General features: G+C 60.4%; 1 protein-coding gene across 7 annotated transcripts in view; it reads left to right on the forward strand.

Moving 5' to 3' along the window:
* The window catches only part of PEAR1 (platelet endothelial aggregation receptor 1), a 31,070-nt gene that overhangs the window by 1,830 nt on the left and 2,888 nt on the right, over nt 1–26,352 (forward strand). The window contains exons 1-19 of one of the 7 annotated variants that reach the window (XM_088799690.1): nt 9,430–9,638; nt 15,268–15,362; nt 15,844–16,051; nt 18,716–18,884; nt 19,520–19,624; nt 19,813–19,913; nt 20,649–20,741; nt 20,981–21,224; nt 21,926–22,046; nt 22,250–22,386; nt 22,472–22,684; nt 22,965–23,139; nt 23,223–23,343; nt 24,041–24,204; nt 24,295–24,397; nt 24,526–24,672; nt 24,902–25,027; nt 25,903–26,031; nt 26,149–26,277. In XM_088799690.1, coding sequence (XP_088655816.1) covers nt 18,784–18,884; nt 19,520–19,624; nt 19,813–19,913; nt 20,649–20,741; nt 20,981–21,224; nt 21,926–22,046; nt 22,250–22,386; nt 22,472–22,684; nt 22,965–23,139; nt 23,223–23,343; nt 24,041–24,204; nt 24,295–24,397; nt 24,526–24,672; nt 24,902–25,027; nt 25,903–26,031; nt 26,149–26,277 — 2,209 coding nt within the window. In that variant the 5' untranslated portion in view covers nt 9,430–9,638; nt 15,268–15,362; nt 15,844–16,051; nt 18,716–18,783. Of the gene's footprint in view, nt 1–9,418; nt 9,639–15,267; nt 15,363–15,406; nt 16,052–18,715; nt 18,885–19,519; nt 19,625–19,812; nt 19,914–20,648; nt 20,742–20,980; nt 21,225–21,925; nt 22,047–22,249; nt 22,387–22,471; nt 22,685–22,964; nt 23,140–23,222; nt 23,344–24,040; nt 24,205–24,294; nt 24,398–24,525; nt 24,673–24,901; nt 25,028–25,902; nt 26,032–26,148; nt 26,278–26,352 lie in introns of those variants that run through there. The other 6 variants (XM_088799692.1, XM_019711185.3, XM_019711186.3 and 3 more) reach the window with 6 other exon arrangements.

A 26,352-nucleotide genomic window follows, 5' to 3' on the forward strand; every position in this document is an offset into this window, starting at 1 on the left:
GCTGGTTCCCCTCAGCGCCTACCCTTACTCCATGCAGCTGTCACCTCCACCTGTAGCTGTGGCTTGCCTCCCAGGCCTGAGGTCACCTTGCTGACCTGGTGGTGGTGAGGCAGCTTCAGGTCAAGCTTCCCCGGCCTCCAGACCCTAATTGCCCGTTGCAGTGCTTCACATTCAAGAGGCTGGTGCTGCAGCGGGAGGGATGGGAGTCACATGTCTGGTGGACAGGATGGAGATGGGGGTGTGAGAGCAAGCACACAGTGGGAGAAATGGGCGAGGGAGAGGGAGAGGGAGGGGGAGACAGTGCTTGTATGTATGTCCGCATGTGTGTGAGGGAGTGTGTGTATGTGCACATGGATGGGAGTGTGCACGTGTTTGTGTGTGTGCACATGTATACACGTGTGGTGCACAGTATGTGTACATGTGTGTACGTGTGTGTGCGCACATGTGGCAGGGGCAGGAAGGAACCGGGTAAAGGAACAGTGAGGGCGGCCGGACCCCGTCCCCCTCTGCCCCGCACTCTTCTTGGCTCTCGGTGCCTTGAGGTCAGCCCCCAGAGGCAGGGGTGGACAAAGCCACCTCCCCGCCCCATTCCGCCCCCACTGGCCTCACTGAGTGGCCCCCACCCAGCCCATCACTTCCAATCACCTGCCTGGCTCCTGCAATAACCCATGCTCCCCACAGCTCCTCAGGGCTAATGGCATGACTGCCTCGTGTCCCTGGGTGCCCAGCTCCCCCCACACGGTGATTCAATCTGGGTCTTATCACCCCTAGGCCTAGCCCGATGGTGTCTGCCTCTTGTCCAGGCCGCTTAATGCTAATGGAGGTCTGACCAGGGCTGCAGGCTGATTGATGGGGGGTCTGGTTGCTGAGGGCAAGTTCGCAGGCCCCCCTGTCCTGCCCTGGGGTGGGCTGGGTGGGTTGCCACCACCCTGTGAGGGCTTAAGCAGGTGGGGTCATTGCGAAGAGAGGGGGTGGGGACCTGGTGGGAGAGACATGGTGGGGTCAGGTCTGACAGGTGAGCCTGGGGACAGTACAGAGAGTGCAGACAGACAGACAGGACCTGCAGACGTGGAGACTCACAGAGACTACAGAAGGAGATGGCAGATGGGAGACACAGATGGACGGACGGAGGGGGACAGATGAGTGGGACAGGCAGCAGAATCAGTGTCCTGGAGAACAGTGTGGACTTGGGGCATTTGTCTCACCCAGTCTCCCTACTTCCCACCTCCTCTGCCCCTTGAGCCTCTCTCCAGGGATGGGGGCAGCGGGGATGCTCCCAGCCTGGGAGACTCTGTGGTTAGAGGCACAGGGCTCTGAGGTCCAGCCCACATTGAGCAGGACTGAGGCCATCACTGAGGCAGAGGGGATGGAGGGCCGGGAGCAGAAGGGACCTGCCAGGGACCGTGGAGCATTTCCAAGGTCCAGAACACCAGGGCATCCGCCCTTAAAGCCACATCTGGAGGTCTTACTGGAAAAGCTGGGCAGATGAGGTGAGGGGTTCTGGGAACAAGGTTAGGACAGAGCAGGGAAAATTCCGGGAGGGCATGGAGAGGGAACTGGATAGCTTTCATCGACCTGGGTCCAGAGGGGAAGCCAGTCACTTGGCCCCCTTCAGGCGATCTGGGCTGGACTTTGTCCTGGGTGGGGACGAGGGTGCTCGCCCCACACCACCAGCCCCCCTGATGGGCAGCATAGCACACCCACAGGCACACTCACAGCCTCTATCACTCATAGCTGCTGGATTTCATTGTCATTCATGGCGCCCCCTCCCTGTTAATTACCTCCTGGCCGTGCCAAGTCCATTAGCTGCACCCCACATACACCAGGAGCGGAGATGGATGCCTGCAGGGGACCAGTGGACTGGGACCCTGAGGACCCCATGGGGAGCTGGGACAGGGACAGCAACCTGAAGCTGTGGGGATCAGACATCTGGGCCCCCCAGACCTGGCATGGGCCCCTCCCTCTCGGAAATGGCTGTTGGGCTGGAAGATAGAGGCTCAGAAAGATAGTGCCTGGGCACCCAGGAAGGACGAACCTACAGGCCCCTGTCTGAGGAAGCTCTGCCAGCTCCTCCATACCCACTGGAGAGGGGTGAGGGGCAGAAGCCAGTGGGGCTTCCCAGGCCCCCCCACCTGGGGGCGGACTCTCTGGAGAACCCAGGGTCCAGGCCATCCTGACCCCATCAGCCTTTCTAAGCAGCCCCAGCTTCCTCCCTGTCCTGCCCCCTCAGGGGCTAGATTCCCGCAAGGAGAGCAGAGTGTGTTCTGGTTTCCAGGAACAGTGCAGGCAGTGTCCTGGGCTGTCTGGGAGAGAATGTCCTGTGCCCCCTGGAACCCCCAAGACGAAGAGGGGTCCCAGAGAGAACTCCAGACTCCAGAGGCCCTGGGCTCTCTAACTACCAGCCAGACTGAGCCTGTCTTGCCAAATTCCTAAAGTGGCCTTGGACAGGCTGCCCAGTGGGGGAGGGGTGACAGCCCGAGGAGCCAGGAGCCAGGAAGCTGGACTTCCAGCTACTGCCAGGCTGAAGCAGCCCAGCCCCCGAGGAGGGAGCTGGGTCCACTGCTCCTCTCATCAGCCCCTCCCGGACCGGCTCTCTCTGTCCCCGCCCCATCCAGCTCCGACTGTCCTCCCCCTCCAAGATGGAAAATTTGAGCCGCTTGGGCTCTGGGGTGCTGGGGAGGACAGCTCTGGAGCCTGGAGGGACAGATGAGGCAGGGTCAGAGCTGCAGGGACCGTCCTCAGAGGGCAAGGAGGGGCACGGAGACAGACGGCCCAGGGCAGTGCAGGGGGACAGGCTGTGTATGCAAGGGGCACAGAGAAAAGGGAGAGCACACACTGGGGGAGCAGAGCCCAGGCTGTGCGTTTGACTGACAGCCCTACGTCCAGTCGGAGGCTCCGCCTCCTGCTAACCTGGGTCCTTGCTCTTCCAGGGCTGGCTTCCCTGGAGCTGAAGCTTCTAGACTCTGGAGCAGAGTGCCTGGCCCTGCACTTGCCTGCTGTGTGATGTGAGCAAGTTACTCAACCTTTCTGTGCCTTAGTGTCCTCTACAAAACAGGGATAAAATAGTGCTGACCTCAGAGGGCTGCTGGGAGGTTCAAACACGGCTCAGCTCGTGTGTGCAGCTTTTCCAAGAGCCTGGCCTGTCGTAGCTGCTCTGGGTGTCTGCGGTTTGTGTCACTCTCCTTCCCAGGCCTCCGTCTTCCTCCTCCTCTTCCTCTTGGTTCTACCACAGGCTTTGAGCGCCCCCAGTCCAGGCCCTGGTCTTTGGGGGTGGGGCAGGACAGGCTGGCAGGGATATGTTTTGGGGTGATAGGGCTCACAGAAGAGAAGCTCGTGTCCCCTGGTCCCCAGCACCCCTCCAGCTGCACTGCTCCAGAGGACCTGCCTGTTGGGTGTGTGAGGTGAGGGACCCCTTCCTCCCTCTGAAGGGCTGTGGCCTGTAGGACTCTGAGCTACTCCAACAGGAAAAGCCCCGTAGGGCAGGGGGGCAGGGCCAGAGCGCCCCCTCCGACTGCCTGGCCTGCCGTTGTCAACTCCAGTTACCTGAGCCCTGATTTTGCCCAGTGGGAACTTCCCTCCCAGCTCACCTCCTCTGGGCAGCCCTCAGGATTAGACCCGGACCTTGGCACCCCCATAGGGTGCTTCTGAGGTCACACGTCCTCACAGACTGAGGCAGGCCTCCAATGTCTCCATAGAGGGTGCTTCCGAGGCTTTGTCTCTCGTCCCTCACTTGGCCTGTCATTCCTGAGTGTCCAGAAGCCCTTCCTGCGTCCATTTGCTGCCTCCAGCTTCCCACCTGGACCTGAAGGGGTTAGTCCGCTGCAGGCCCGCCCATGGCACGTCCCAGCTGCCTGGGCCTGTGGTCAGAGCTAATGTAGGCAAGAGGTGGGGACAAGAGGGGAGAGAGTTATTAGCGTCCTCATCTTTGAGGAGTATTGATTGTGGGGTCTCCAGGCTCACTTGGTCTTCTAAGGGGGCTCCTGGGGGTGACGGGAGGGGCTCAGGAACCTCATGAAGCCTCCAGCCGATAGGAGGTGGGAGGGGGCTGCCTGGGTCTTTTCAAATGAAGACAGGGAGACAGAATTGGGGAGGTAAGGGCTCTGGAGGCAGAGGGGTTGAGAGCAGAGTTAGGCTGTGGTGTCCTGGGCAAGGAGCAGACTCCGGGGTGGATGTGGGCTTAGCTTCATTTCTCTACCCTTTGCTTTAATGTGCGTGCGTGAGTGCATATGTGTGCATGAGACAGAGAGAGAGGGAGAGACAGAGGGAGGGAGACAGACGGGGAGGGAGAGATTCAAGATGGCAGCACGAGGGGGAGAAGGCAGAGATCACTGTCCTGAGGTTCATATACAAGTAGCTGCCCCCCCGAGCCCGTCATGGAGGCAGAGCGTGCCCCAGTAACAGCTGGTGCGCTGACACCTTCCCTGCCAGTCTTCAAGCAGCTGTCCCTGCCTCTTCTGGTGGGTGGCACCTAGCAGTGGAGTTGCCTGCTTCTCACCCCCAGGGTGACTTTGGTCCCAGAGTGTGTGCTTTTGTGTTTGTATGTGACAGGCCCTGTGTGGAGGTTTGTGGCTCTCTGCACACGTCTCAGCAAATCCCCGGTCCCATGTCGGCACGGGTGGGGTCCGGGGTCTGGCTGTCCTCTCCAGGGTGGCCCCTCGCCCAGCTGCCCAGCCGCCCAGCCACAGGCTCTTCAGCTTTTGGCTGACCGCCTCCAGGGGTGGGGATGGCACTTAGACTGAAGCAAAACTTCAAGGGGTGAGCACTGCAGACAGAGAGATGTGGGGGTGCTGGGGACAGGGGGACACACTCTCCCCTCCCTGCTTCCTTCCTTCTTTCCTCTGATTACTTTCTTCCTCTCTTCTCTTTTTCTTCGGAAGTGGGGAGGAGGGGGCAGGAGTGGCTTCTTGGGCTGGGGTCAGACCTGGTTCTTTGGCCCCAGAGGAGCTGGCTTCCCCTGTGCTGGGCTGGAGAGGAGGTAATTAATGACGGCAAGGCCAGGAGGGGAGCGTGTTCAGGGCTAATGTTGGTATTAATCAGAATCTGGTCCCCAGCGAGGGATAGGATTCAGCTGGGGCACTGTGTGTGAGTGTGCTTGTGTGTGTTGTATTTGTGTGTGTGTGAGTGTGTGTTGGCCAGTGGGGGGCTATGGGGCACCAGGAGCTCCTGACTCATCCTGTCAGCCTCTCTCCACCCCCACCCCCGCCTTGTTTTTCTGGAAGTCCCTGCTGCTGTCTGCCCTCTGACCTCCTGCTGAGGGAGGGCCAGGATCCCTCCCCAAGTCCACCTTGGATTTGGGGGTGGGGCAGCCCCCCCAAAGGTTTCACTGGCCCTTATTGCGGCAGGCGGCACGCATTAGGTGATTCCCTAGGCTGTCAGCCCTGCTAATTGCCTCTCAACCTTCCCCTCATCACCAGGGCGGCCCCCCACGAACTCCATTAGCCCCCCCTCCCCTGATAGCCCCTAAATCAGCCCCAGTTATTCACAGGAGGGGGGTCTGGGCTGAGCTGTGATTACAGCTAGAGTGGAGGGGGATGCTTGAGTGCCAGGCAGACTGGCCAGCAGACCATAGGCAGGGCCAGGAGACGGAGCGGGGGGAGTGGGGGGCCTGTGGGCAGATCCAGGCCAGGGACCACCCAGGGGCAGGGACCTGGGAGCTGGAAATAGGGAGGGCAAGCCAGGCTGGAAGGTGGGCACCTGGGGGTCATAGCTTATCTTTCAGCACCCCCAACGCACACGAGCGGGAGGGTGAGAGAGGGGGTCAGCTGGGCACGTCCTGCAAGAGTGGGTCATCCTGACCATCATCATCTTTGCCAAGCACGTACCCCCAGCCTGGTTGGAGAGGCAGGGACAGGCGTGCTCCATCCTTCCGGGCTTTTCTGAGAGGCTCTGGCTGCTCCTTGCAGCTCCTGCCCAGGGCAGCCACCCTCGCTCTGTCCGGTTTCTGGTGAGCACTTAGTAGGGCTGGGTGAGACAGGGCGTGGCAGGTGGGGAGCTGACCCCTGGCCTGCTGAGGTGAGCTGTGTGTCCGAGAGAGACCAGCCTCGTGCTCAAGCTTCAGGGTGCTGTCCCCAGCTGCCGCTAGGCCTCGTCAGCACCCCTTCACAGCCTGGAGGGAAGGGCTCCCACACGCTGCCCCCGAGTGCCCCTCTGTCAATGCTCTACTGTGTTCTGAGCCCACGCTTTCTGTTGCAGCGCCCCTGGTCCCAGCCACCAGTTCTGCTCACCTGGAGCGTCCCCTGCTGCCACCATGCCCCCTATAGCCCATTCTCAACACAACAGCAATTCCCGTAGCCTGACTTGCACCCTGTCGGTCTGTTCAGAATCCTCTAGGGGCTCCCCAGGGCGGGCGGGACAGACTCCACAGCCTCACCACGCCCCCAAGGCCCTGCGGGATTGGCCCCATCACAGCTCCGTCGCGATATCTCCACCATGCAATGCTCCTGTCACTCACCGGGCTCCAGTCTCCCATCTAGTCTTTGACCGTGGCACAGGCTCTAGCCTCAGGGCCTTTGTACTCACTCTTCCCCTGCCTGGAAGGATTTTGCCCCCAGAAATCTGCGTGGCTCCCTCCTTCACCTCCTTTAGGTCTTCATCTGGAGGTTACACTTCCAGTGAGGCTTTCCATGAGCACCCTTCCAAAAGGGCACCCCTAATGTTCCTTATCCCCCTGCCCCATTTTGTTTCTCTTTATGTTTTAGGATAGCACTTACCATCACCTAATGTCTTGATCTTACTGATTTAAGTTACACATCTCTCCAGCAGCACCACTACTAGAACGTAAGCTTCATATTTTTACTTTCCCCATTTGGGCAGAGATTTGTGTCTCTTTTGTTCACAGCTATAGCCCCAATGCCTGCACATAGTAGGTGCTCAACTAATCTTTATTCAATGACTGAATGAATATTTGAGTCTTTCCCCAACTAGCATGTCAGCTCGTAGAGGACAGGAAACCTTTATTTCTCCCCGTAATAAGTTATTATAAGTTATTAAATATAAAGGTCTTAAAAGAGTGCTTGGCACTCAGTAGGGTTTGTTCAGTAAAACTCAGCAGTTGCCATCAACACGGTCATGTAATTTCCTCTGTATCCTGGGCACCAGGGAAACACAAAACGAGTGCATGTTGAACAAAAGGGTGAATGCGGACCTTGGGCCTCCCTGGGAGGCAACAGGGGACTTCCTGTCCCCTTCCAGCTGTAGGGCTGGGTGCAGGAGCTTGTTGGGGGACCCATTGCTGGAGGAACATTGACGGGGTGACAGCCATTCACGCGCACGTTCATGGAGCATTCCCTTTGTGCCAGGCCCTGGGATCACGAAGCACTGTGAGCTGGCCTCAGTCTCAGTCTAGGGACAGAGGCAAGTTAAACTTTCATATGCAGAAGAGTATGGTGGGGAAGGAGGGGCAGAGGCTGGAAAGACTCCCAGATAAAGGGCAGTTGAGCTGAATGAGCAAGGAGGAGAACAAGTGAGCCAGGCGAAGGCAGGCAGGAGCTCCCATTCCTCTTGTCTCATCCTCAGTCTCCCCCTTGGACACCTGAAAGGGTTGCATAAGGCCTCTCTGGCCTCTGACATGCTGCAACTCGATGGTCTTTGGCCTCCAGGCCCTGGAGCTGTGCTCTGGTTTCTGCTGCCCCCTGCTGGAGACTTTTGGTGGCACTTAAGTCAGGAAAAGCATCGTCCCACCTTGCCTCCTTTCCTTACCCAAAGTGGGCAACATGATCCAATCCGCATCTCCCCAGCACCTTCCACCTCTCCAGCACCAAACTAAACAACGCATGCTTGTCTCTCAGATAGAAAATATTCTCAATGCATATGATTGACAACGGACTTGAAACCAGAATACACAAAGAATTCATAACCCAGCAACCCCACTTCCAGGTAGCTACCAAGATAAATGAACACGTATGTCCACACAAGACTTTACACAAACATTCACAGTAGTTGTATGCATAGTAGCCAAACTGGAAACACCCGGTGGCATCAACTGGTGTAAAGACAAATGTGGGTACACGATACAAGGGACAGCTACAGAAGCGATGAGCTATGGAAAAGCCTCATGGCCGAGACAAAGAAGGCAGACACAAATGAGTGCATATTGTATGAGTCACATATGAAATTCTGGAACAAACAAACCTACAGTAAAGGAGAGCAGATCAGCGACTTCATAGGGGTTGGTTTTGGGGGAGGATGGAGTTGGGGTGCAGCATGATCTGCAAAAGGGCACAGGGAAATATGGGGGGAGAGGGAGATGTTGTGTTTTTTGACTGGGCTGGTGGTTACACAAAAGAACACATTTGCTGAAACTCATCCAGCTAAGCCATCGAACAGAGTGAAATGAGCCAGACACAAAAGGACACAATACTGTATGATTCCACATATGTGAGGGGCCCAGAGTGGGCAAATTCAGAGGGAAAGTAGCATAGCCGTCACCAGGGGCTGGGGGTGGGGGGAGAATGGGGAGTTAGTGTTTAATGGGGACAGAGTTCCAGTTTGGGGTGATGAAAATCTTCTGGACATGGACAGAGGTGATTGATGGTTGTACAATATTAAGGTACTTAGTGCCTCTGAACTGGGCACTTAAAAGTGGTTAAAATGGTAAATTTTGTGTTATGGATATTTTACCTCAATAAATAAAATCTAAACAACCGTCATGGAACAGTACACTTTTAAGTGGGTACATTTTTTTTTTTTTTACCAGATGTCTATTCTACCTCAATAAAGCTGATTTTTAAAAGCCTCCACGGAGGACTGCCCCTGTGTTGGTCTTCCGGCAGCTTTTTCTGTCGCAGGCGGTGGTTTGCAGAGGGACCACAGGCCTGGGTTCAAATTACGCTTCTGCCTTACTAGTGTCGTAAGACGCGGGACATCCGTGTCACCGTGTAAAGGGAACGAATCTCGGGTTAAGGATTAGAGGAAGCAATACACATAAAGGGCTGGTGATGATGACGGCAAATGTTGTAAAATTGTCTGTCCCCTCCGATCAGACAGACTGATACGGGTGCCCTAAGAAGGGTGGGGACCAGGTTGACGACTTCGGGAGCGAGCACCTGCGCCCAGGTCGGCGGTGCGAGCTGTGCGAGGTGGACGCTGGCCGCCAGGTGGCGCTCGGCGGAGGCGGCTGCCCTTGACCACAGCAGCCCTGGGTGCTTAGGAACCCGGAGCGGGACCAGGCGGTCCCCCCGACGCCTCTCCCAGCCCGGGTGCGGCCGGTCGGCCCCCGGCTTGTCTGGAATGGGGTCACGGTCGTTGGCCGCCCTGGCAAGATGCCATCTCGAGGACCCGCTCCGCAAGCCCACTTTGCAGTCACGAGCTCCTCGCCGTTCTCGTCCCGCTGGGCTCCGGTCCCGGCGGCCGAGAGCCGGCGCCGCTCGACCTCTGCGGTCCCACCCCAGAGCCGGTCCCCGCCCGGGTCCTCTGCATCTCTCCGCCCCCGGCTCCCGGTTTCCTTGTCAAAACTTCCTGCCGCGGCGCGGCCCGAGTCCCACCTCCTTCCTGCCCCCGCCCCTCCGCGCCTCACCGCCCGCCAGCCACAGCCTTAGGCTCCCGCCGCTCCGCAGTCGGGCTGGGGACCCCCGTCCTGTCCTCCGGGCCTCCCTGGCGGTCCCCACCCCAGGCCCACGAAGAGATAGGACCCCAAGCAGGTGAGTGACTGCGCGCCCCCGCCCCAGGGCAGGGCGTGCGCACTCCGAGGTCCCCTCCGGACTGGAGTCCGAGCCTCCTGGGCGAGGAGTGGGGACAGAGACGCGAAGGGGTGGCACAGTGGAGAGGGGCCAGGGGAGCGGGGTTGCCATCCCCAATAAAGCAACAGGTCCACGACGTACAGATGCCCTGCGGTGACTGCGGGAGCCCCGGGCAGCCTCCCCTGCCGCCCGGCCCAGGCTGGAGAGATAAGGGTACCAGGTCCCCTACTTGGCTGAAGGGAGCTGTGAAGAGCACCCACGTGGGAGTCAAGGTGGCGAGTTGGAATCTGGACTTGCTCCTTACTAGCTGTAGGACCTTGGTCAGGAGACTGAAGCTCTGTGCCTGGGTGTCTCACTTCTAGAAGGGAAATAGTAACACACACTGCCTGCGCCTTGGGGTGTTGTAGGCTTAGACCAGCAAAACCATGTCTCCTGCTGCCGACAGTGCCTGGTCAGTGTTCAGCGTCAGTGTGGCCCCTCTCCCTGCCAGGACCGATGTTGGAGGAGGGTGTAGGGAAAGAACCGATGTTTGCAGGTCCCTGGCGCTCAGAGTTCTGCCAGATTTGAGGACTAGGAAGTTGTCTAAAGGCCTCAGGTACCTGCGTCCTCAGCCGCGTGGGCTGGGGGGGTCACCCGAGGTAGTGCTGACATCAAGGCTGGTGTGTGTATGGGGGGGTTGTGTGTGAGGTGGGGGGCAGGTCCAGCTTCAGGAGCCCAGGCCCACAGCCATCCCCCACCCCCCATCTCTAGCTTCCTGGCCTTTTATGAGTGGCCTCTCCCGGGGCTGGGCTGTGACCCCAATCCCCGGGGATGGGAACAGCTTGTGCTGGCCCGAGGTTCCCAGGCTCGGCCAGACCTCGGCTTCAGCCCTCTCTGCTCCTGGCAAGACTGGGCAAGAGGTCGGCTCTGAACCCAGGCCTAAGCTGGGCCTGGGGTTGGGGAGCTGTTCACTGAACCCCACCCCACCCCAGTCCATGATATAGGACCTGTATGTGAGCCAGTGTGTTGGGGCAGCTGTCCTGTCACCTCTCCCCTGCTACTGCCTCTGTCACCCTGAGGTCTCCCAGAATCTAGCTGCCATACTTGCCGCAGCAGTTGGGGCTACCTGCACTGCTGCCTAGGAGCTGGCCGGGTGGCCAGGCTCACCTCTCTGCCTTTCTGTCTTCACTGGGAGGTGAAGCCCAAGTTGGCATCTGTTTCCCCACTGTCCCCCATTCCCTATCAGACTTTCCCAGAAGAGGAAACTGGCTCTCCAGGCAGCCCCATCCACCAATCGGAAACCTGGACAGCGATAGAGGTCACTGGGCTGCTGTCTGCTCCCTGCCCGCCTCCCTCCCCCGCCCCCCACACACACAGTGGCTGGGGAGTGGCTGAGGCCAGGCCTCCAGCCAGCTGCCCCCCGCCTCCTCTTCCAGTGGTCTTGGGAAAGTGGGTTCCTGGGGTGCCTCAGGGCCCTGGGGCCCATCTTGACTTGAGGAGGGTGTTGGCTGCACTCCTGGCAGATGGTCTTTGGGGAGAAGCCAGCGGGAGGAGGAAGAGAAGGCAGGGGACAAGAGACAGACAGAAGAGATACAGAGAGACAGAGACCTAGAAACTCCTGGAAAACAACAAGGCCTGGAGGGAAAAAAGGCCGACTTAGAAAAACAGAGCAGAGACCCAGAGGAAGAACAGGAAGGGGGGGGCACACAGAAGGAAAGACGGACAGTCAGAAGACGGAAAGAAAGCACAGGGAGAGGAGGACCTAGAAGGGCGCGCAGGCTTTGGAGCTCCATAAACCTGGTCCAGAGCCCACCCTGAGGCTGGCTGGCTGTGTGACCTGGGGCAGATGCCTTAACCTCCCTGGAGAATTTCTTCATCTATAAAATGGGAGGCATAATAGCAGCTACTTTCTAGGATTGCTGAGAGAATGAAAAGAAAGGATCTACCCACAGTGTACACTGAAAAAGGGGTGGTGACTGGTATTCCAATGCCCACCTGTGGCAGGATGGAGGTCTCCAGAGAGAAACAGCACGGGGTTGGGGGGGCGGCCCCTCCTGGGGCCTCTCCTGCCTCACCTCCCACTGTACCCCCAAAACAGTGGCGTCGGAGCCCATCCCTGTGTTTAGGAGGAGGTGTGGTGGACAGTGAGATGCACAGATGAACTGGACAGCCCTGAGTAATTCCCGCCAGGGTCAGAGGCTAGGTCTGCAGCCGCCTTCGCTCTGTAACCAACCACGGAAGTTCTTTCTTTCTTTTTTTTTTTCTAATGGAATTTTATTTTCTTAGATTAATGGCCAGACTCTTTTTTTTTTCTTCTTTTAAGATTTTATTGGGGAAGGGGAACAGGACTTTATTGGGGAACAGTGTGTACTTCCAGGACTTTTTTCCAAGTCAAGTTGTTGTCCTTTCAATCTTAATTGTGGAGGGTGCTGTTCAGCTTCAAGTTGTTGTCCTTTCAGTCTTAGTTGTGGAGGGCGCAGCTCAGCTCCAGGTCCAGTTGCCATTGCTAGTTGCAGGGGGAGCAGCCCACCATCCCCTGTGGGAGTCGAACCGACAACCTTGTGGTTGAGAGGACACGCTCCAACCAACTGGGCCATCCGGGAGCTCAGCTGCAGCTCAGCTCAAGGTGCCGCGTTCAATCTTAGATGCAGGGGGCGGAGCCTACCATCCCTTGTGGGACTAGAGCAATTGAACTGGCAACCTTGTGGTTGAGAGCCCACTGGCCCATGTGGGAATCGAACCGGCAGCCTTCCGGCAGCCTTTGGAGTTAGGAGCATGGAGCTCGAACCGCCTGAGCCACCGGGCTGCCCCGGAAGTTCTTTCTGAACCCTACCTTCCATCCTCTCACCAACGTTGTGTTGTAGGGGCCCTGGAAGGAAGGCCCGTTCTGCTGTGGGGTGAGGGGGGGAGCCACAGCCCCCTGACATTACTCTTTCCCGTTCCCCACAGAGTGAGGGCCAGGCCTGCTGGGGTAAGGTGGGATCTCAGGGTCTGTCATGCGACTGCTCCGTGTGCCTGTGCTGCTGGGGTGCTGGGGACAGTGGGGGAGGAGGGAGGCAGAGAAGTGCCCTGACCCCACAGTTCCAGTCCAGTGAGGAAGCTGGACCTTAACAAAAACATAATGGCTACGGATGGGATGGGACATGGGGGGGGGGGGCAGCGGACCCGCTAATGGAGGCTCGGAGAGGAGTAAGAATGGGGGGTCCTAGCCCAGTGGGGTACCACACTCACAAGCCGGCAATCACAGGTGGGGTCCCATCACCGATCAGTCCATCAGACTTGCGGTGTTCCAGGGGCTGTGAGCTTCTGGGTTAGTCCCACCTGCCCCCAGAGGGGGACCCTGGCACCAAGCCTTGGGCTGGGGTCTCCGGAAGTGTGGGTCCGTGTCTAGTTTGGAGCTGGCCTCAGCACACGCAGAACTGCGGAGAACAGCTCTGGTCTCCTTTGGGCTGGGGGCCTGGGGGTCCGTGGTGGAGGGCAGGGAGGAGTGGGTGAGGCCTGGCGTCACTGACGGAGCTTTCTGGAAGAGGCTGCTGGCCGGGAAGCTTGAGTAGGACCTGGGCATCCCAGGGGTGGCCCGGGCAGGGGGGCTGTGTGGTGAAACGCCGGGGGGGGGGGGCAGCGGCTGTTCAGTGTGATGGGAGCGCAGCAACAGAGGCCATGAGGCTGGACACTGGTGGGGCTGGCCCCTGGGCACCCTCTCCTGTGGTGTGGGGAGCCACAGGGGCCTTAGGGAGGGGTGGTGACCAGAGCAGGGCTGGGCTTTCTGGGGGTGTCAGGGGGCAGTGATGACACCTATCGGTGGTGGGCACAGGGGGGCTTTACCCTGGGAAGAGCTGCTCCCTGCCTGTGTCACCCCAGGGGTCACCCTCCACCCACTGCTTTGAAGCAGGTTTTGGTCCTGTTGCCTCTGACAACCAGTCAGCCCTTGGGAGAGTCATTTTACCTGAGGCCTGTGGTGTCCCTGTGAAGTGACAGCCACTGGCACCTGTGGGCAGCGGCGAGGGCGGGTGGCACTGGCACTGCCCTGGGGCAGGTGTTCAGTGAATCAGAGTCTGCAGTTCCCGTTTCCTGAGCAGTAAACAGGTCTCAGGGACAGACGACCCTCTGGCTTCTGTTTCCTGAGCCGCGGAGAGCACAGGCCGGCCCCTGCCCCTGCCCCCTTCCCGCCGGCCTCTGGCACGAAAGCACGCAGGCTTCCTGTCCCTCCATCCGGTGTAGGAGGGGCTGTGCACTCGCGTGTGTGCGCCTGTACACACGTGCACACGCCTGTACACACGTGCACTGAGTGACCTGTGGAGCAGAGCTGAGTCAGAGCGTGTCCCCCGACGCCGGGTCGCGGACACAGGGTGACTTCCGACTGGGGTCTCACTGCTGAGTGGGGAGGACTAAGTGACCCTGTCTCCATGGCAAAGGCAAGTTAGGAAAGGGCGCAGAGCAACAGAGAGACAGAGAGAGAGACTGACACCCAGGAGCGGTACCAGGCCATGGCCACCTTGGCACCAAGCGGGCACAGGGCTGAGTGAGCGGACGACGTGGCTGCAGTCCCGCGTCCACTCATTGGAAGGCGGCGCCTAGTGCAGTGAGCGGACTGCGCTGTGTGTGGCAGCCTTGACAGAGGAAAGGAAGGGGACAGGCAGGCAGACAGAGACCGAGAGACTGGTGCAGGGAGACAATGGCAGAAAGCAGAGCATTGCTGAAGAACAAGGTAGAAGGCGGAAAGCAAGAGGCTGAGAGCCTGGAACTGGGGGCGTCTGTGTGTGCGGCAGCGCACGTGCACTGAGCAGCCTCTGGCCTGAGGCTCTGTCCAGGCTGGTCACTGAACCCTGGGAGATGTGGGGGTCACGCTCCCACTTTAGAGATGAGGACATGCAGGCTCCCAGGGCTCAACTGCTGTGCCTGGGGTCACACAGCTTGTGACAGCTTGTAAGGACTAGAACCTTTGGACTCCTAGATGGGAAGGGGGAGACAGAGAGAGACAGGGGGATAAAGAGGGAGGGAGAGAGGGAGAGAGGGGCCAGCGGAACCGAACAGGCAGAACCCACAGAATCCAGGCGACCTGCCCATCAACCGCCTTGGCTTGAAGCAGTACCTGGCGGGCAGCCCACCCTTCTGGGGGATCAGGTTCTTGGGGAGCCTGGCCCCTCCCACTCCCACTTCCTTTCTCTCTGTCAGCATCTACGGCCCCATTCCTATTCCTGGACTGCCCTGGGGGTTCTTCAGAAAAAATAAGAAACAGCTTTTCCTGGAATCAATACCCGAAGGGTCTGACAGTGCCAAGGGTGTGGGGATGGGTGCTGGAGCAGCTTCCCCCCACACCAAGTGAGCATGTCCCTGGGCTCTAAGTGCTTATCTGCACTGGCTCAGTGATCGTTGGCATGACAACCCTATGAAGGGACGTCCTCTTATCCTCCCCATGTTATAGATGAGGAGACTGAGAGTTGGCATTCACATCCAGGCTTGAGTGGGCTGCAAGGGGGCACAGGCTCGGAGGACGAAGGACGCTTGGCTGCACCACCTGCCAGAGAAGAGAAGCTGGGAGGGCCGGTGGGGAAGTCCCTCTTGCTGTCTCACTTCCATCAGTCCCACTCTTGCTGTCTGTCTTCTGTAGAAGTGGATCATTTCCCGTCCACTAGGAGCTCTACCCCTCCCAGAGACCCCAGACTCATTCCTCATCCTCCTCTGAGGAGCTGCAGCCCACTGAAGGTAGGGTGCTCCCCACGAGAGAGGAGCAGGGCAGGGTGAGCTGGGTTGGGCTCAGTGTAGGCTTGGAGGCGGAGAGGGCAGGGATGCTGGGGGCTGTGCAGGCGGACTGGGGGCTGGGGGCCTGGCCGGGAGCCCAGCTGCTTTGCATCTCGAGGTGGAGGAGAAAGAAGTGTCAGCTCATTCTTGACTGTAAACACATCCCAGTTCCCACGCCTCTGATCGCTGCCTCTGATTGCTTCTTGCAGCAGCCCTCACCCCTACCCCCTTCTCCTGACCGGCCCCCTGCCAGGCTCCCCCTCCCCATAACAGGCTATTAAAAAGAGATGCAAAGCCCCTGGGATTCCCATCTGGGCTCCAAAAAGACTGAGAGACTTCTGCCAGCATTATGGGGCCCAGCTCCATACTACTAGCTGTGTGGCTTATGGCAAGTGACTTGCCTTCTCTGTGCCCATTTCCTTGTCTGTAAAATGAATACCAATAGCTACCACATGGACTGCTGTGAGATTTAAATGAGATGCTCCATGTAAATCGCTCAGCACCCTGCCTTACTGAACACAGCAGAGGACATGCTGGGGTTGGGGAGGCATCTGTGTCCCCCAACCCTGAGATACTGGAGGAAGGGGACTGAGGGGCGTGGGCATCTGTGTGGGAAGAAGGAGCCTGCAGTGAAGAGACTGGCATACATCTCAGTGAGTGAACTGAAGGCCCTGGGCCGGATGGGGAGCTAGCAGTTGTCTGATTTAACCCCCTTGAGGGGCACAAGCAATGCATGGGCCCAGTGCTGTGGGGCTGGAGGGGGCTGGGAGAGAATGGACCAGGCCCAGGGCCCGAGCCCCTCGGGAACACAGGTTCCATGGGAACAAGCCTGGGAGGCCAGGCTGGCGCTCTGGGCTGTTGGGGGTGGTGGTGGCTGCACTCTCTCCTCAGGGGCTGAAGCCGCTCAGGCCAAGCCCTTCCCTCCCTGCCCAGCTCCCCACCCATCTCCCCTCCCTGCTGACCACCCACTGGTCTCCCCGCCCCCCCCCAACCAGCTGCCTCTTCCTCCTCACTGCAGCCCTCCCTAGGGCCTTTTGGGAAAGCTGTCTCCCCCCTCCAGGCAGCTGCCCTCTGGCTGCTGGAGTCGCCCCTGCCCACCTCCATCCCCGTCCTCTCAAAGCCCCAGAAGTGGGTTGGGAGGAGGTGATGGGGGCTGATGTGAATGGAGGGAGGACTTTCTGTGGGCCCCCCTCCTGTGGCTCAATGTACCTGCGGCAGCTTTTGTCCCCTCACTGTAGCCTCGAGCTGCTCTGGGGACAGATCCAGGCCAGGGGACGCCTGGGGTCCTGGTGTGTCTGGAGATCACCCTGGATCCAGACAGACTGAACTCCAATCTTAGGACAAGGGCCCCAGGCCACGGCCACAGCCCGCCCCCCGCTGGGGACTGAGGGCTCAGGGTCCTGGGCGTGGCCTGGGGGGGGAGTCAGCTGGGGGCACACAGGAGGTGGGTGCTGGGCCTGGCAAGGTGGCCAGAGCCGGGCAGGAGCAGAGGGAGTCATTTGGGGACGTTGGGAGAAGGGGCCAGCTGCTTGGGAGGCTAGGGACATGTGTGGGGGAGGCTGTGGGGCGTGCACTGGGATAGTCGGTGGGATCTGGATACTCCCACCTGTGGCCTGGTCCCTGAGGATGGGCTGCGTTCGCCCTCCCCCACTCAGAGGGAGCCACAGGAAAGAGGCTTCTGGCCCCAACCCCTCACATCCCACCTTCGGAGGTGAGGGCAGTGGGAGGGCAGAGCCGTCCACTCCCTGCCCCCACATACACACTTTCCAGCCAGCCTCCATTTCCTGAGCACCCGACACTCTCTGCCCCCCAGGCCCTGGGGCCCTGGCTCACCGAGTTTCTCAGGCCTGCTGAGTTACTTGCAGTGAGTTAGGTGGGGCTGAGGTGGCAATCTGCCCCCAGGGACCTGTGATGGGGGCAAGTGGCTCGAGGGGCCCCTGCTGCTCTGCGTGCCTGGAGGACACTGGGAGGAGAGGAGGGGGGGGACACCTGGGAGGAGAGGTGGGAGGGCTGCATACAGCACACACCACACACCTGAGCGGCTGGGGCTGGAGGGTGATTGTGACTGGGGGAGTCAGAGACCAGGGCTCTGGCTCCACGACCCGGAGCGAAGGGGCCTGACTGCAGCTGAGAACTTGGCCGGCGGCTGTGGGGACCCTGGGAGCGTGTGGGCGGGGGTATGGGGTGGGACCAGGCATCAGGCATTCCAGAGATACTCAGGGGTAAGAGGCCTGCGACCCGACCTTTCTGCTGGGGAAAATCATAAGCAGATGTGGGTGCCTGGGGAGGCGGAGAGTGAGCTTTAGGAATACTGAGCGAAATCTGAAACCGGCAGTGGGGGCGGCCGCTCAGGAGCTGGGCCTCCCTGACCTGCAGGGGAAGATGCAGCTGAGGTATTGACCCTCTTCCCACCCAGTGGGCAAGGCCAGGGGTGGGGGAGGTGGCCAGGGGCCCATCTGCAGATGGTTGATGGGTGGCCAGAGGGAGGAGGGTGCTTCTCCTTTCGTCTGAGGCCAGGCTGGCACCTCCTGGGAGATAGCACCTGGGGTCAGGTGCAGTGGTGTGCTGGCAAATATTTAACAGCTAACTCTGGTGTGGTGGTGGTGGGGGAGAGCTGGCCCATTTCCATGGTGTAAATAATCTCATGCCTGATTTACAGCTACCGAGTAACATCCTGGACCAGGAGCTGGGAAGGGACAGCACCATTGGTTCTCGGGGGTCCACCTCAGCGCCCGCTCACCAGTAGTTGGGAGGGGTCTCCTTCAAGGTCACCTGGGCCCAGCCTTACCTACTCCCATCCCACGTGGCAGGAAGCCCACAACCACATCTGCCTGCATACATTCTGTGATGGGGAGCTTACCACCTGTTTTGACTGTTGGCAAGTTCTTCCTCCAGCTGAGCCCCAGTCAGGCCTCCCACAAAACTGCCCCTTGGTGTAAAAATAAAAGTGCCAGGGGTTGCAGCTGGACTGGGGGCTGGGGGTTCAGAGATAAAAGGCACTGGTCCCTGCCTCTGGAGGTCATGGTCTGGGAACAGGGCTAGGACAGCGGTGGGGGGGTGCGTGGGGGGGGCCGTCTGCCAGTGGGGGTTGGGGAGCAGAGAAGGACACAGGTGGCGCTCAGGCAGCCTTTGAAAGGCAAGTGTTCAAGGTGACCGGTGGAGGGAGAGGCTGGCTAGGGCAGGATGCAGCTGAGGAAGACCCAAAGCTGTGCGCTCACCAGGTCAGGTGTGAGACGGGGCAGGCAGGACGGCAGGACACAGGCAGCATGGCCCCAACCACAAGCAGCAGCTGCGGCCCCTCTCCTGCCCCTGCTCAGGTCTCTGCAGACTCGTGGTCCCCTAGGCTTGGGAGCGCCCCTCACCAGCCCTGGCGCAGGCCTCTGCAATGTCGTCGCCGCTGCCCTCCCTCCTCCTCCTGGCCCTGAACCTGAGGCTGGCAGGAGCCCTGGATGCCAATGACCCCAACACCTGCAGCTTCTGGGAAAGGTGAGGGGCCCCTGCTGTGGGGTGAGGGCTCCCCATTGTCTCGCCGGGGCTCCTCTTCCCGGGTCCTTCCCTTGCCGCCCTCCAGCTCTCCAGCCCTCACCTCCCTCCTGTTTCTGCTCCGTGGGCTGCCTGACTCCCTCCCAGCTCTGACCTGCTTTCCATCTCCACCCCAGCTCTGAGCCTATGTCCTTCCTTTATCCCCGTCGTCCCTTGGTCCCTGTGGGAGGCTGGCTGCAGGACAGAGTGCAGGGTGGGAGCCATTTTCTGTGGGGTGAGCAGACGGGCCGGCCTAGGGGGAGCAAAGAACAGGGTTGGGGGATAAGGCTAGCGTGGGATTTGACCAGAAATGCCTCAGCCCAGCCCCACCCACTGGGCTCAGAGTCGTGGAGGACGAGGGGAAAGTGATAGCTCTGGTCCTGTAGGGTGAGAAGGGGGTGTCCCGCGAATACCCCAGTGCTGGGAGGACCCCTTCAGCTGGGGACAGGATGGAGTCCACCCTAGGCTTGGGGGAGCAAGGCCACATGTTGAGGTGGGGATTGCCCCTGTGGCCAAGCCTCACAGCCCTGCTCCCTGGCACCTGTGCCAGCTGGGGCTTCTCCCTGCGGGCCGGCCCCTGACCCTTCCCTATCTCGCAGCTATACCACCACCACCAAGGAGTCCCACTCCCGCCCCTTCAGCCTGCTCCCCTCGGAGCCCTGCGACCGGCCCTGGGAGAGCCCCCACACCTGCCCGCAGCCCACGTGAGTGCCTGACCCCTCCGTGGGCGGATGGGTAGCCGGCTGGCCCTCCACGCCCGCATTTTCTTTGGGGACCTTCAGTTTAGAGGAGGCCGCTGGGCTCAAGGCCGGGAGTGTGCTCCGCTTCCCCAGCAGAGTGCTGGGCGGTGCCGCCAGTGTCAACGACTGAGGGCCCTTCCGGGTCTCCCCAGGGTTGTCTACAGGACTGTGTACCGCCAGGTGGTGAAGACGGACCACCGGAGGCGCCTGCAGTGCTGCCAGGGCTTCTACGAGAGCGGCGGGGCCTGTGTCCGTGAGTCCTGGGTGGGGGGGAGGGGAGGGCGGGGCCTAGCGCATCCTCTTAGCCCCGCGCCTATGGGGGCGGCTACTCCTCTGCCCTTCCCTTCCTTAGGGACACAGCTGCCAATCCCTCCGTCTGTCTGGCTGACCCCGTGTTTGTCCCCTCCCCTCTCTCCATGCCCCTCAGCGGTCCCTGTCTCTCCAGAGCTCTCCCTCTGTCTCTGGGCTGCCTGTGTCTCTGCCACTGTGTGTCTGAGGGCTCCGTGTCTGCGTCCATCTCTGGCGCTTCCTGTCCCTGTCTGTTGCTATCTGTCTCTGACTTGTGGCTGTCCAGTGCCTTCTGCCCCAACACTCTGAAACCCCCAGACTGGGGGGTCTGCTCTGCCCCTGTCCCCTTCCCTCAGCCCTGGCCTGTCACCAGCCCCTGCAGGGACCCCTGCCCAGCCCGACCTGCCCTGGACCCCTTCCCTCTCTCTGGACACAGCCACCGCCTAGTCGCTATCTGAGGAACCCGCTCCCCATTTTCCCGAAGTGCTATGAGAACGTCACAGAAAGGGGCTGGAGAGCCGGCCCTGGGGTCTGGTCCAGCTCTGGTCTGAGTCGCTGCTCTGTCTTTCTGCATGTTAGCGGCAGCGTTGCTGGTGGAGAACGCCAGGTTCCTGGTGTGGGAGGGAGGAAGATGGGCTCAGAGGATGAAGGTGGGTCCGGGTGGAGGTGCAGGTGTCTTCTCACCCCCTCTCCACCCCAGCACTTTGCGCCCAGGACTGTGTCCATGGCCGCTGTGTGGCGCCCGATCAGTGCCAGTGTGTGCAAGCCTGGCGAGGCGACGACTGCTCCAGTGGTGAGTGGCTGGTGAAGACGGCAGTGCCCTCAGTACACCCTCCTACCAGGGAACAGGTGCTTCAGGCCCCAGGGCATCACCCACCATTGCAGCCAGCTGCTTTTCCCGGGATGTGGTGTGGGCTTTGGGCCAAAGCAGGCATAGGCCTCTGTGTGGGGCTGGGAGACAGAGAGGAATTGCCTGGAAGCTGGGGAGGGGTGAGGCCCCTGGTGACCCCTTCCAACCTCCTCCCCTTACAGCGTGCACCCCAGGAGTGTGGGGGCCACAGTGTGACAAGCCCTGCAGCTGTGGCAACAACAGCTCCTGTGACCCCAAGAGTGGGGCATGTTCCTGCCCGTCTGGCCTGCAGCCCCCACACTGCCTTCAGCCCTGCTCCCCTGGCCGCTATGGCCCTGCCTGCCAGTTCAGCTGCCACTGCCATGGGGCACCCTGTGACCCCCAGACTGGAGCCTGCTTCTGCCCCCCAGACAGAACTGGGCCCAGGTACGTAATGGGGGACATGCACACTCATGGGTCACAGACACAGCACCACACAGGCATACACGAGCATGTGAGGGAACTCAGACAAGGCCCCAAACATGGGGATGGGTTTGAGAGGCCACCGTCCTAGTCCCGGCTCTGCCACTGGCTGGCTGGCTGACCCTGAGCAAATCGTTGACTCTGGGAGCTTGTTTCCTGTGTGTGCACTGGGGACAGTGTTGCCCACCTGGGAGGGTGGCTGTGTAGACAACACGAGAGAGCATGTGTGTGAAAGCACATTGTGGAGTGGGGCAGAGACAGGGACCCAGAGAACACTGTACTTGTTTCCAGATGAGGCAGGGAACAGGGAGAGCTGGGGAATCACAGCAGGGAGGAAGTGCTCGTTGGTGGGGACCAAAAATGCAGCTGCATGAGGAGCTTCGGGATTGGGACCCCCTGCAGGCAGAGGTGTCCCCCGGAAGTAGCCGCATGAGCAAAGGTGGAGGGGCACACGGGGCTGTCCACCCCACCCGACCTGGTGGAGCTATGTGTCCCTGCCATTTCCGGTCCTGGAAACCTTTGCCTTCTGACGCCTGCAGTCCCCAACAGGGAGGGGTGAGGTGGACTCAAAGCGCCGTGAGGCCAGGCTTTCCCCCTGGGAGGGCCTGTGTGTGGTAGGCAGAAAGGGCTTATTCACACATCGACCTCACCTGCTCTGCGGGCAGCTGTGAGGTGTCCTGTCTCCAGGACACTGCTGGCACCGTCTGCCCCAGCACTTCTCCTTGCCACAATGGAGGTGTCTTCCAGGCCTACCACGGCTCCTGCAGCTGCCCACCTGGCTGGATGGTATGAAGGGTGGGGCCTGTGGGGATGGGGTGAGAGTCTGGGGACAATTCTGTGGGTGGTTCTCAACAGGGCTCCCAGGAGGGGGTGGGCTCTCTGGGCCCTGGAGAGGTTTAAGGGCTCTGGGTCTGGGAGAACCAAAAGGGTCCTGTGGCCTCCGGGAGGGGGCCAGGCACCTGGGGCTCTGTCGCCCTCTCACCCCACAGGGCACCATCTGCTCCCTGCCCTGTCTGGAGGGCTTCCATGGACCCAACTGCTCCCAGGAATGTCACTGTCACAACGGTGGCCTCTGCGATCGATTCACTGGGCAGTGTCGCTGTGCTCCAGGCTACACCGGGGATCGGTGAGTGGCACTGGCAAGGGTGGGAGCCGCGGGGTGCGGGCCAGGAGGGGTGGGAGTGGCCAGGCTCACTCAGCGAGGCGCCCAGGTGCCGTGAGGAGTGCCCCGTGGGCCACTTCGGGCAGGATTGTGCTGAGACGTGCGACTGCACCCCCGGCGCCCGCTGCTTCCCAGCCAACGGAGCGTGTCTGTGCGAACACGGCTTCAGCGGGGACCGCTGCTCCGAGCGCCTCTGCCCCGACGGCCTCTATGGCCTCAGCTGCCAGATGCCGTGCACCTGCGACCCGGAGCACAGCCTCAGGTGGGCTGTGGGACACTGGTCAAGGGCTCGGGAGGCCGTGGGAGACGCATTCTGTGCTGGAGCCCCTGGGAGTCACGAAAAGCGGCAGGGGCATATCCAGGGGCAGGACAGATGTCACTGAAGAGAAAAGAGAGGGGCCTCGGGGATGGGGAAGGGGGCGTTCTCGGAACAGCACCGAGACTCCTTTTTTGCCCCTCACTCAGCAACGGGCTGTCCCCTGCAGAGGGGTGTGGAGGTCGGCCCATGGCCCCAGCTCAAAGCAGCCCGCTTCCGCCCACAGCTGCCACCCTATGAATGGGGAGTGCTCGTGCCAGCCGGGCTGGGCCGGCCTCCACTGCAACGAGAGCTGCCCGCACGACACGCACGGGCCCGGCTGCCAGGAGCACTGCCTCTGCCTGCACGGCGGCCTCTGCCAGCCCGACAGCGGCCTCTGCCGGTGCGCGCCCGGCTACACGGTGAGGCGCGCCCGGCGACCAGGACCCGGGTGGGGGGCAGGCGGAAGAGCCGGCCCCCTTACTAGTCTTCCCACCGCCTTCAGGGCCCTCACTGCGCTAGCCTCTGCCCGCCTGACACTTACGGAGTCAACTGCTCCGCGCACTGCTCCTGCGAGAATGCCATCGCCTGCTCGCCCATCGACGGCTCTTGCGTGTGCAAGGAAGGTAATGGGGCGGGTCCCAGGGAGGAGCGATTTGGGGGCGGGGCCACAGAAGAAGAGTGGAGCCAAGGGCAAGGGGCAGGCTGCAGGGTAGGGGCGGGGCCACTGAGCAGCAGCTGGTCGGTGGGAAAGTAGCCAGGCTACTTCCTTCCTGGAATCTCCACTTGGCTTTTTCTTCAACTGCAAAATTCCCACTCGTCCTTAAAGGCCCAGGCCAGAAAGCCTCTCCTGGGAGAACACTGCTCACCCTCAGTCATACAGAACCAGGCAATGGCAGCGCCAGGCAGGCCAGGGCCTCCGAGTCTACCAGGGCTGGTGCCATGGCGATCTTTGGGCTAGACTCTGACACAGACGTATTTCGTTTGGTCAGCTGTGTTATGTTGAACAAACCCAGTCTCCAGTCCCCACTCTTTCCTATTGTCTTACACAGGATCCGATAACTCATTTAGTTACTTGTGGGGTTTGCTGCCAGCCCCCTTCATTTGCAGAAGAGCCGAGCAAGACCCAGAAGGGGGTGGTGCCTGGCTGGCAGCCACGGAGCCTTCTGCTCCAGTGTATATGCGTGTCTCTTGCATTGGGCCAGGAGCACCCCCACTCCGCCCCAGCTCATAGCACACAGCCTGGCACAGCCAGCGCCCAGTGTGTGCTTGCTCGGGAGGGGAGCTGGGTCCCCAGGCCTACCTGCAAGGCTCCTCTTCCAGGTTGGCAGCGTGGTAACTGCTCTGTGCCCTGCCCACCTGGAACCTGGGGCTTCGGTTGCAATGCCAGCTGCCAGTGTGCCCACGGGGCAGCCTGCAGCCCCCAAACTGGAGCCTGTACCTGCACGCCTGGGTGGCATGGGGCCCGCTGCCAGCTCCCCTGCCTGGTAAGTGTCCAACAGCCTGCTGCCTGGGGGAAGGGAGGCATAGCGCCCTCCCTCCCCCCTGACTGCCCTGCCCTCCATGCTCTCTCCAAGAAGGGACAGTTTGGAGAAGGCTGTGCCAGTCGCTGTGACTGTGAGCACTCTGATGGCTGTGACCCTGTTCATGGACTCTGCCAGTGCCAGGCTGGCTGGACGGGTGAGCACGCTGGGCATCCAGGCCCCAGGCCCCCTCTGGCGTTGGGGGTGCATCTCACAGGAAATGGGTCCAGAAGAACCCCTATGGAGGGGGGCTGGGCCAGGTCACCTTATCCCTCTCTCCCACAGGTACCCGTTGCCACCTGCCCTGCCCTGAGGGCTTCTGGGGAGCCAACTGTAGCAACACCTGCACCTGCAAGAATGGGGGCACCTGCATCCCTGAGACCGGCAACTGCGTGTGTGCACCGGGGTTCCGAGGCCCTTCCTGCCAGAGACGTGAGGCCCCTCCCCGCCCGCCCTCCAGAGACGCGAGGCCTCTCCGCCTGCCAGCCTTGCTGGCAGTGCATTGTCAGATGCCCCAATCCCCACTCTACCCAGCTTGGTCTCTTCCGCTGATTCCAATGTGCCCCCAGTTACCCCAGTGGGAAGGAGGGAGGACCATCATGCGATCAAGGGCTGGTTGAGGGTTGGCCCCGCCCCCAGTCACCAGCAGCCTCTCCTGCAGCCTGTCAGCCTGGCCGCTATGGCAAACGCTGTGTGCCCTGCAAGTGTGCGAACCACTCCTCCTGCCACCCCTCGGACGGGACCTGCTACTGCCTGGCTGGCTGGACTGGCCGCGACTGTTCCCAGCGTACGTGCGTGGTTGCCTAGCAGTAGCTTGTGTGTCAGCGCGTGTGCACGCCCAGACTCGGGGGCTGAGGATGGAGGCCTGTGTTCCCCTGCCCCTGGGTGTAAAGCCTCTGGACCTGCCTTCATTCATTCAGTCATATAAACAACATAGACAAATACTGGGTGTCCCGTGCAGGCTGGCCGCTGAGAAAGCAGCACGAACAGGCCAGGAAAACCAACCCGGCCCTCGTCTGCGGGAGGCCTGGGGGCGGGGCCACGAGCTCAGTTTTGAACGTGTTCTTTTTTTCCTTTTGCACTTTTCAATTTATTTACTTATACATGGTTTCTTTCCCACATAAATACATGAAGGACATCATAGAAAAGAGTAGTCAAAAAACACCAATGAAATACATTTTGAAAAGGTGGTGAGAAGCTCTTCCTGTGGAAAAGCCTGCATGTAAGCTCACGGCAGGCGGCGGACAGGAAAGGCATCTCAGTGGAGTTTTTCCATAGAATTCAGGAGCAACTACTGTTAGGTTATTTGCTAATGTCAGATATGCAAAATTATGCCTTAAATAGTGTGGACGTTTACTTCTGTCGTATTTAAAGAAAGCAGCCCAGATGTACGCAGTGTGGGGCCATCTGGGAAACTCCTGTGTTGTTCTGAATGGCTATTAGCCAGCCAAGTGCAGACACTGAGTGGGCAACTGGGCGTGCGCGTGTGCAGGTCAGCGTTTGTGAGTGTCCAGTGTAGATACTGTTCAAGGCCTTCGTGTCCCTGGGGAGACCAAGGCTCCAAAGCTGAGGGGACGATTTCAGTGACGCTGGGGGCTGAGGATGCGGGGGTGGGGGGAACGGCTGGGCTGGACTGCCAGACAGGTACCTTTTCTCCTGCAGCATGCCCTCCTGGACACTGGGGAGCCAACTGCGCCCAGCCCTGCCAGTGTCACCATGGTGGGACCTGCCACCCCCAGGATGGAAGCTGTTTTTGCCCCCCAGGCTGGACTGGACACCTCTGCTTGGAAGGTACCACAGAAGGAAGAAGTGCTCCATGCCTGTCCCCAAGTCAGCCCTCACCCAAGAAGGAGACTGCAGTGTCCTGCCAACCTCTGACGCACGCCTGCCTCCCTGGCTCTCTCCCAGGCTGCTCTCCAGGGATGTTCGGTGCCAACTGCTCCCAACCGTGCCAGTGTGGTTTTGGAGAGAAGTGCCACCCGGAAACTGGGGCCTGCGTGTGTCCCCCAGGGCACAGTGGTGCCCCCTGCAGGATTGGTGAGCTTTCTAGGCCCCCATGGTCCCGAGGGAACCAGGACACCGCGAGCACCTACCTGCCCGGGTCTCTGCCAG

Source organism: Rhinolophus sinicus, chromosome 7, assembly GCF_057876585.1.
Source record: "Rhinolophus sinicus isolate RSI-liver-muscle chromosome 7, RSI-T2T, whole genome shotgun sequence".
NCBI classification, from domain to species: Eukaryota; Metazoa; Chordata; class Mammalia; order Chiroptera; family Rhinolophidae; genus Rhinolophus; species Rhinolophus sinicus.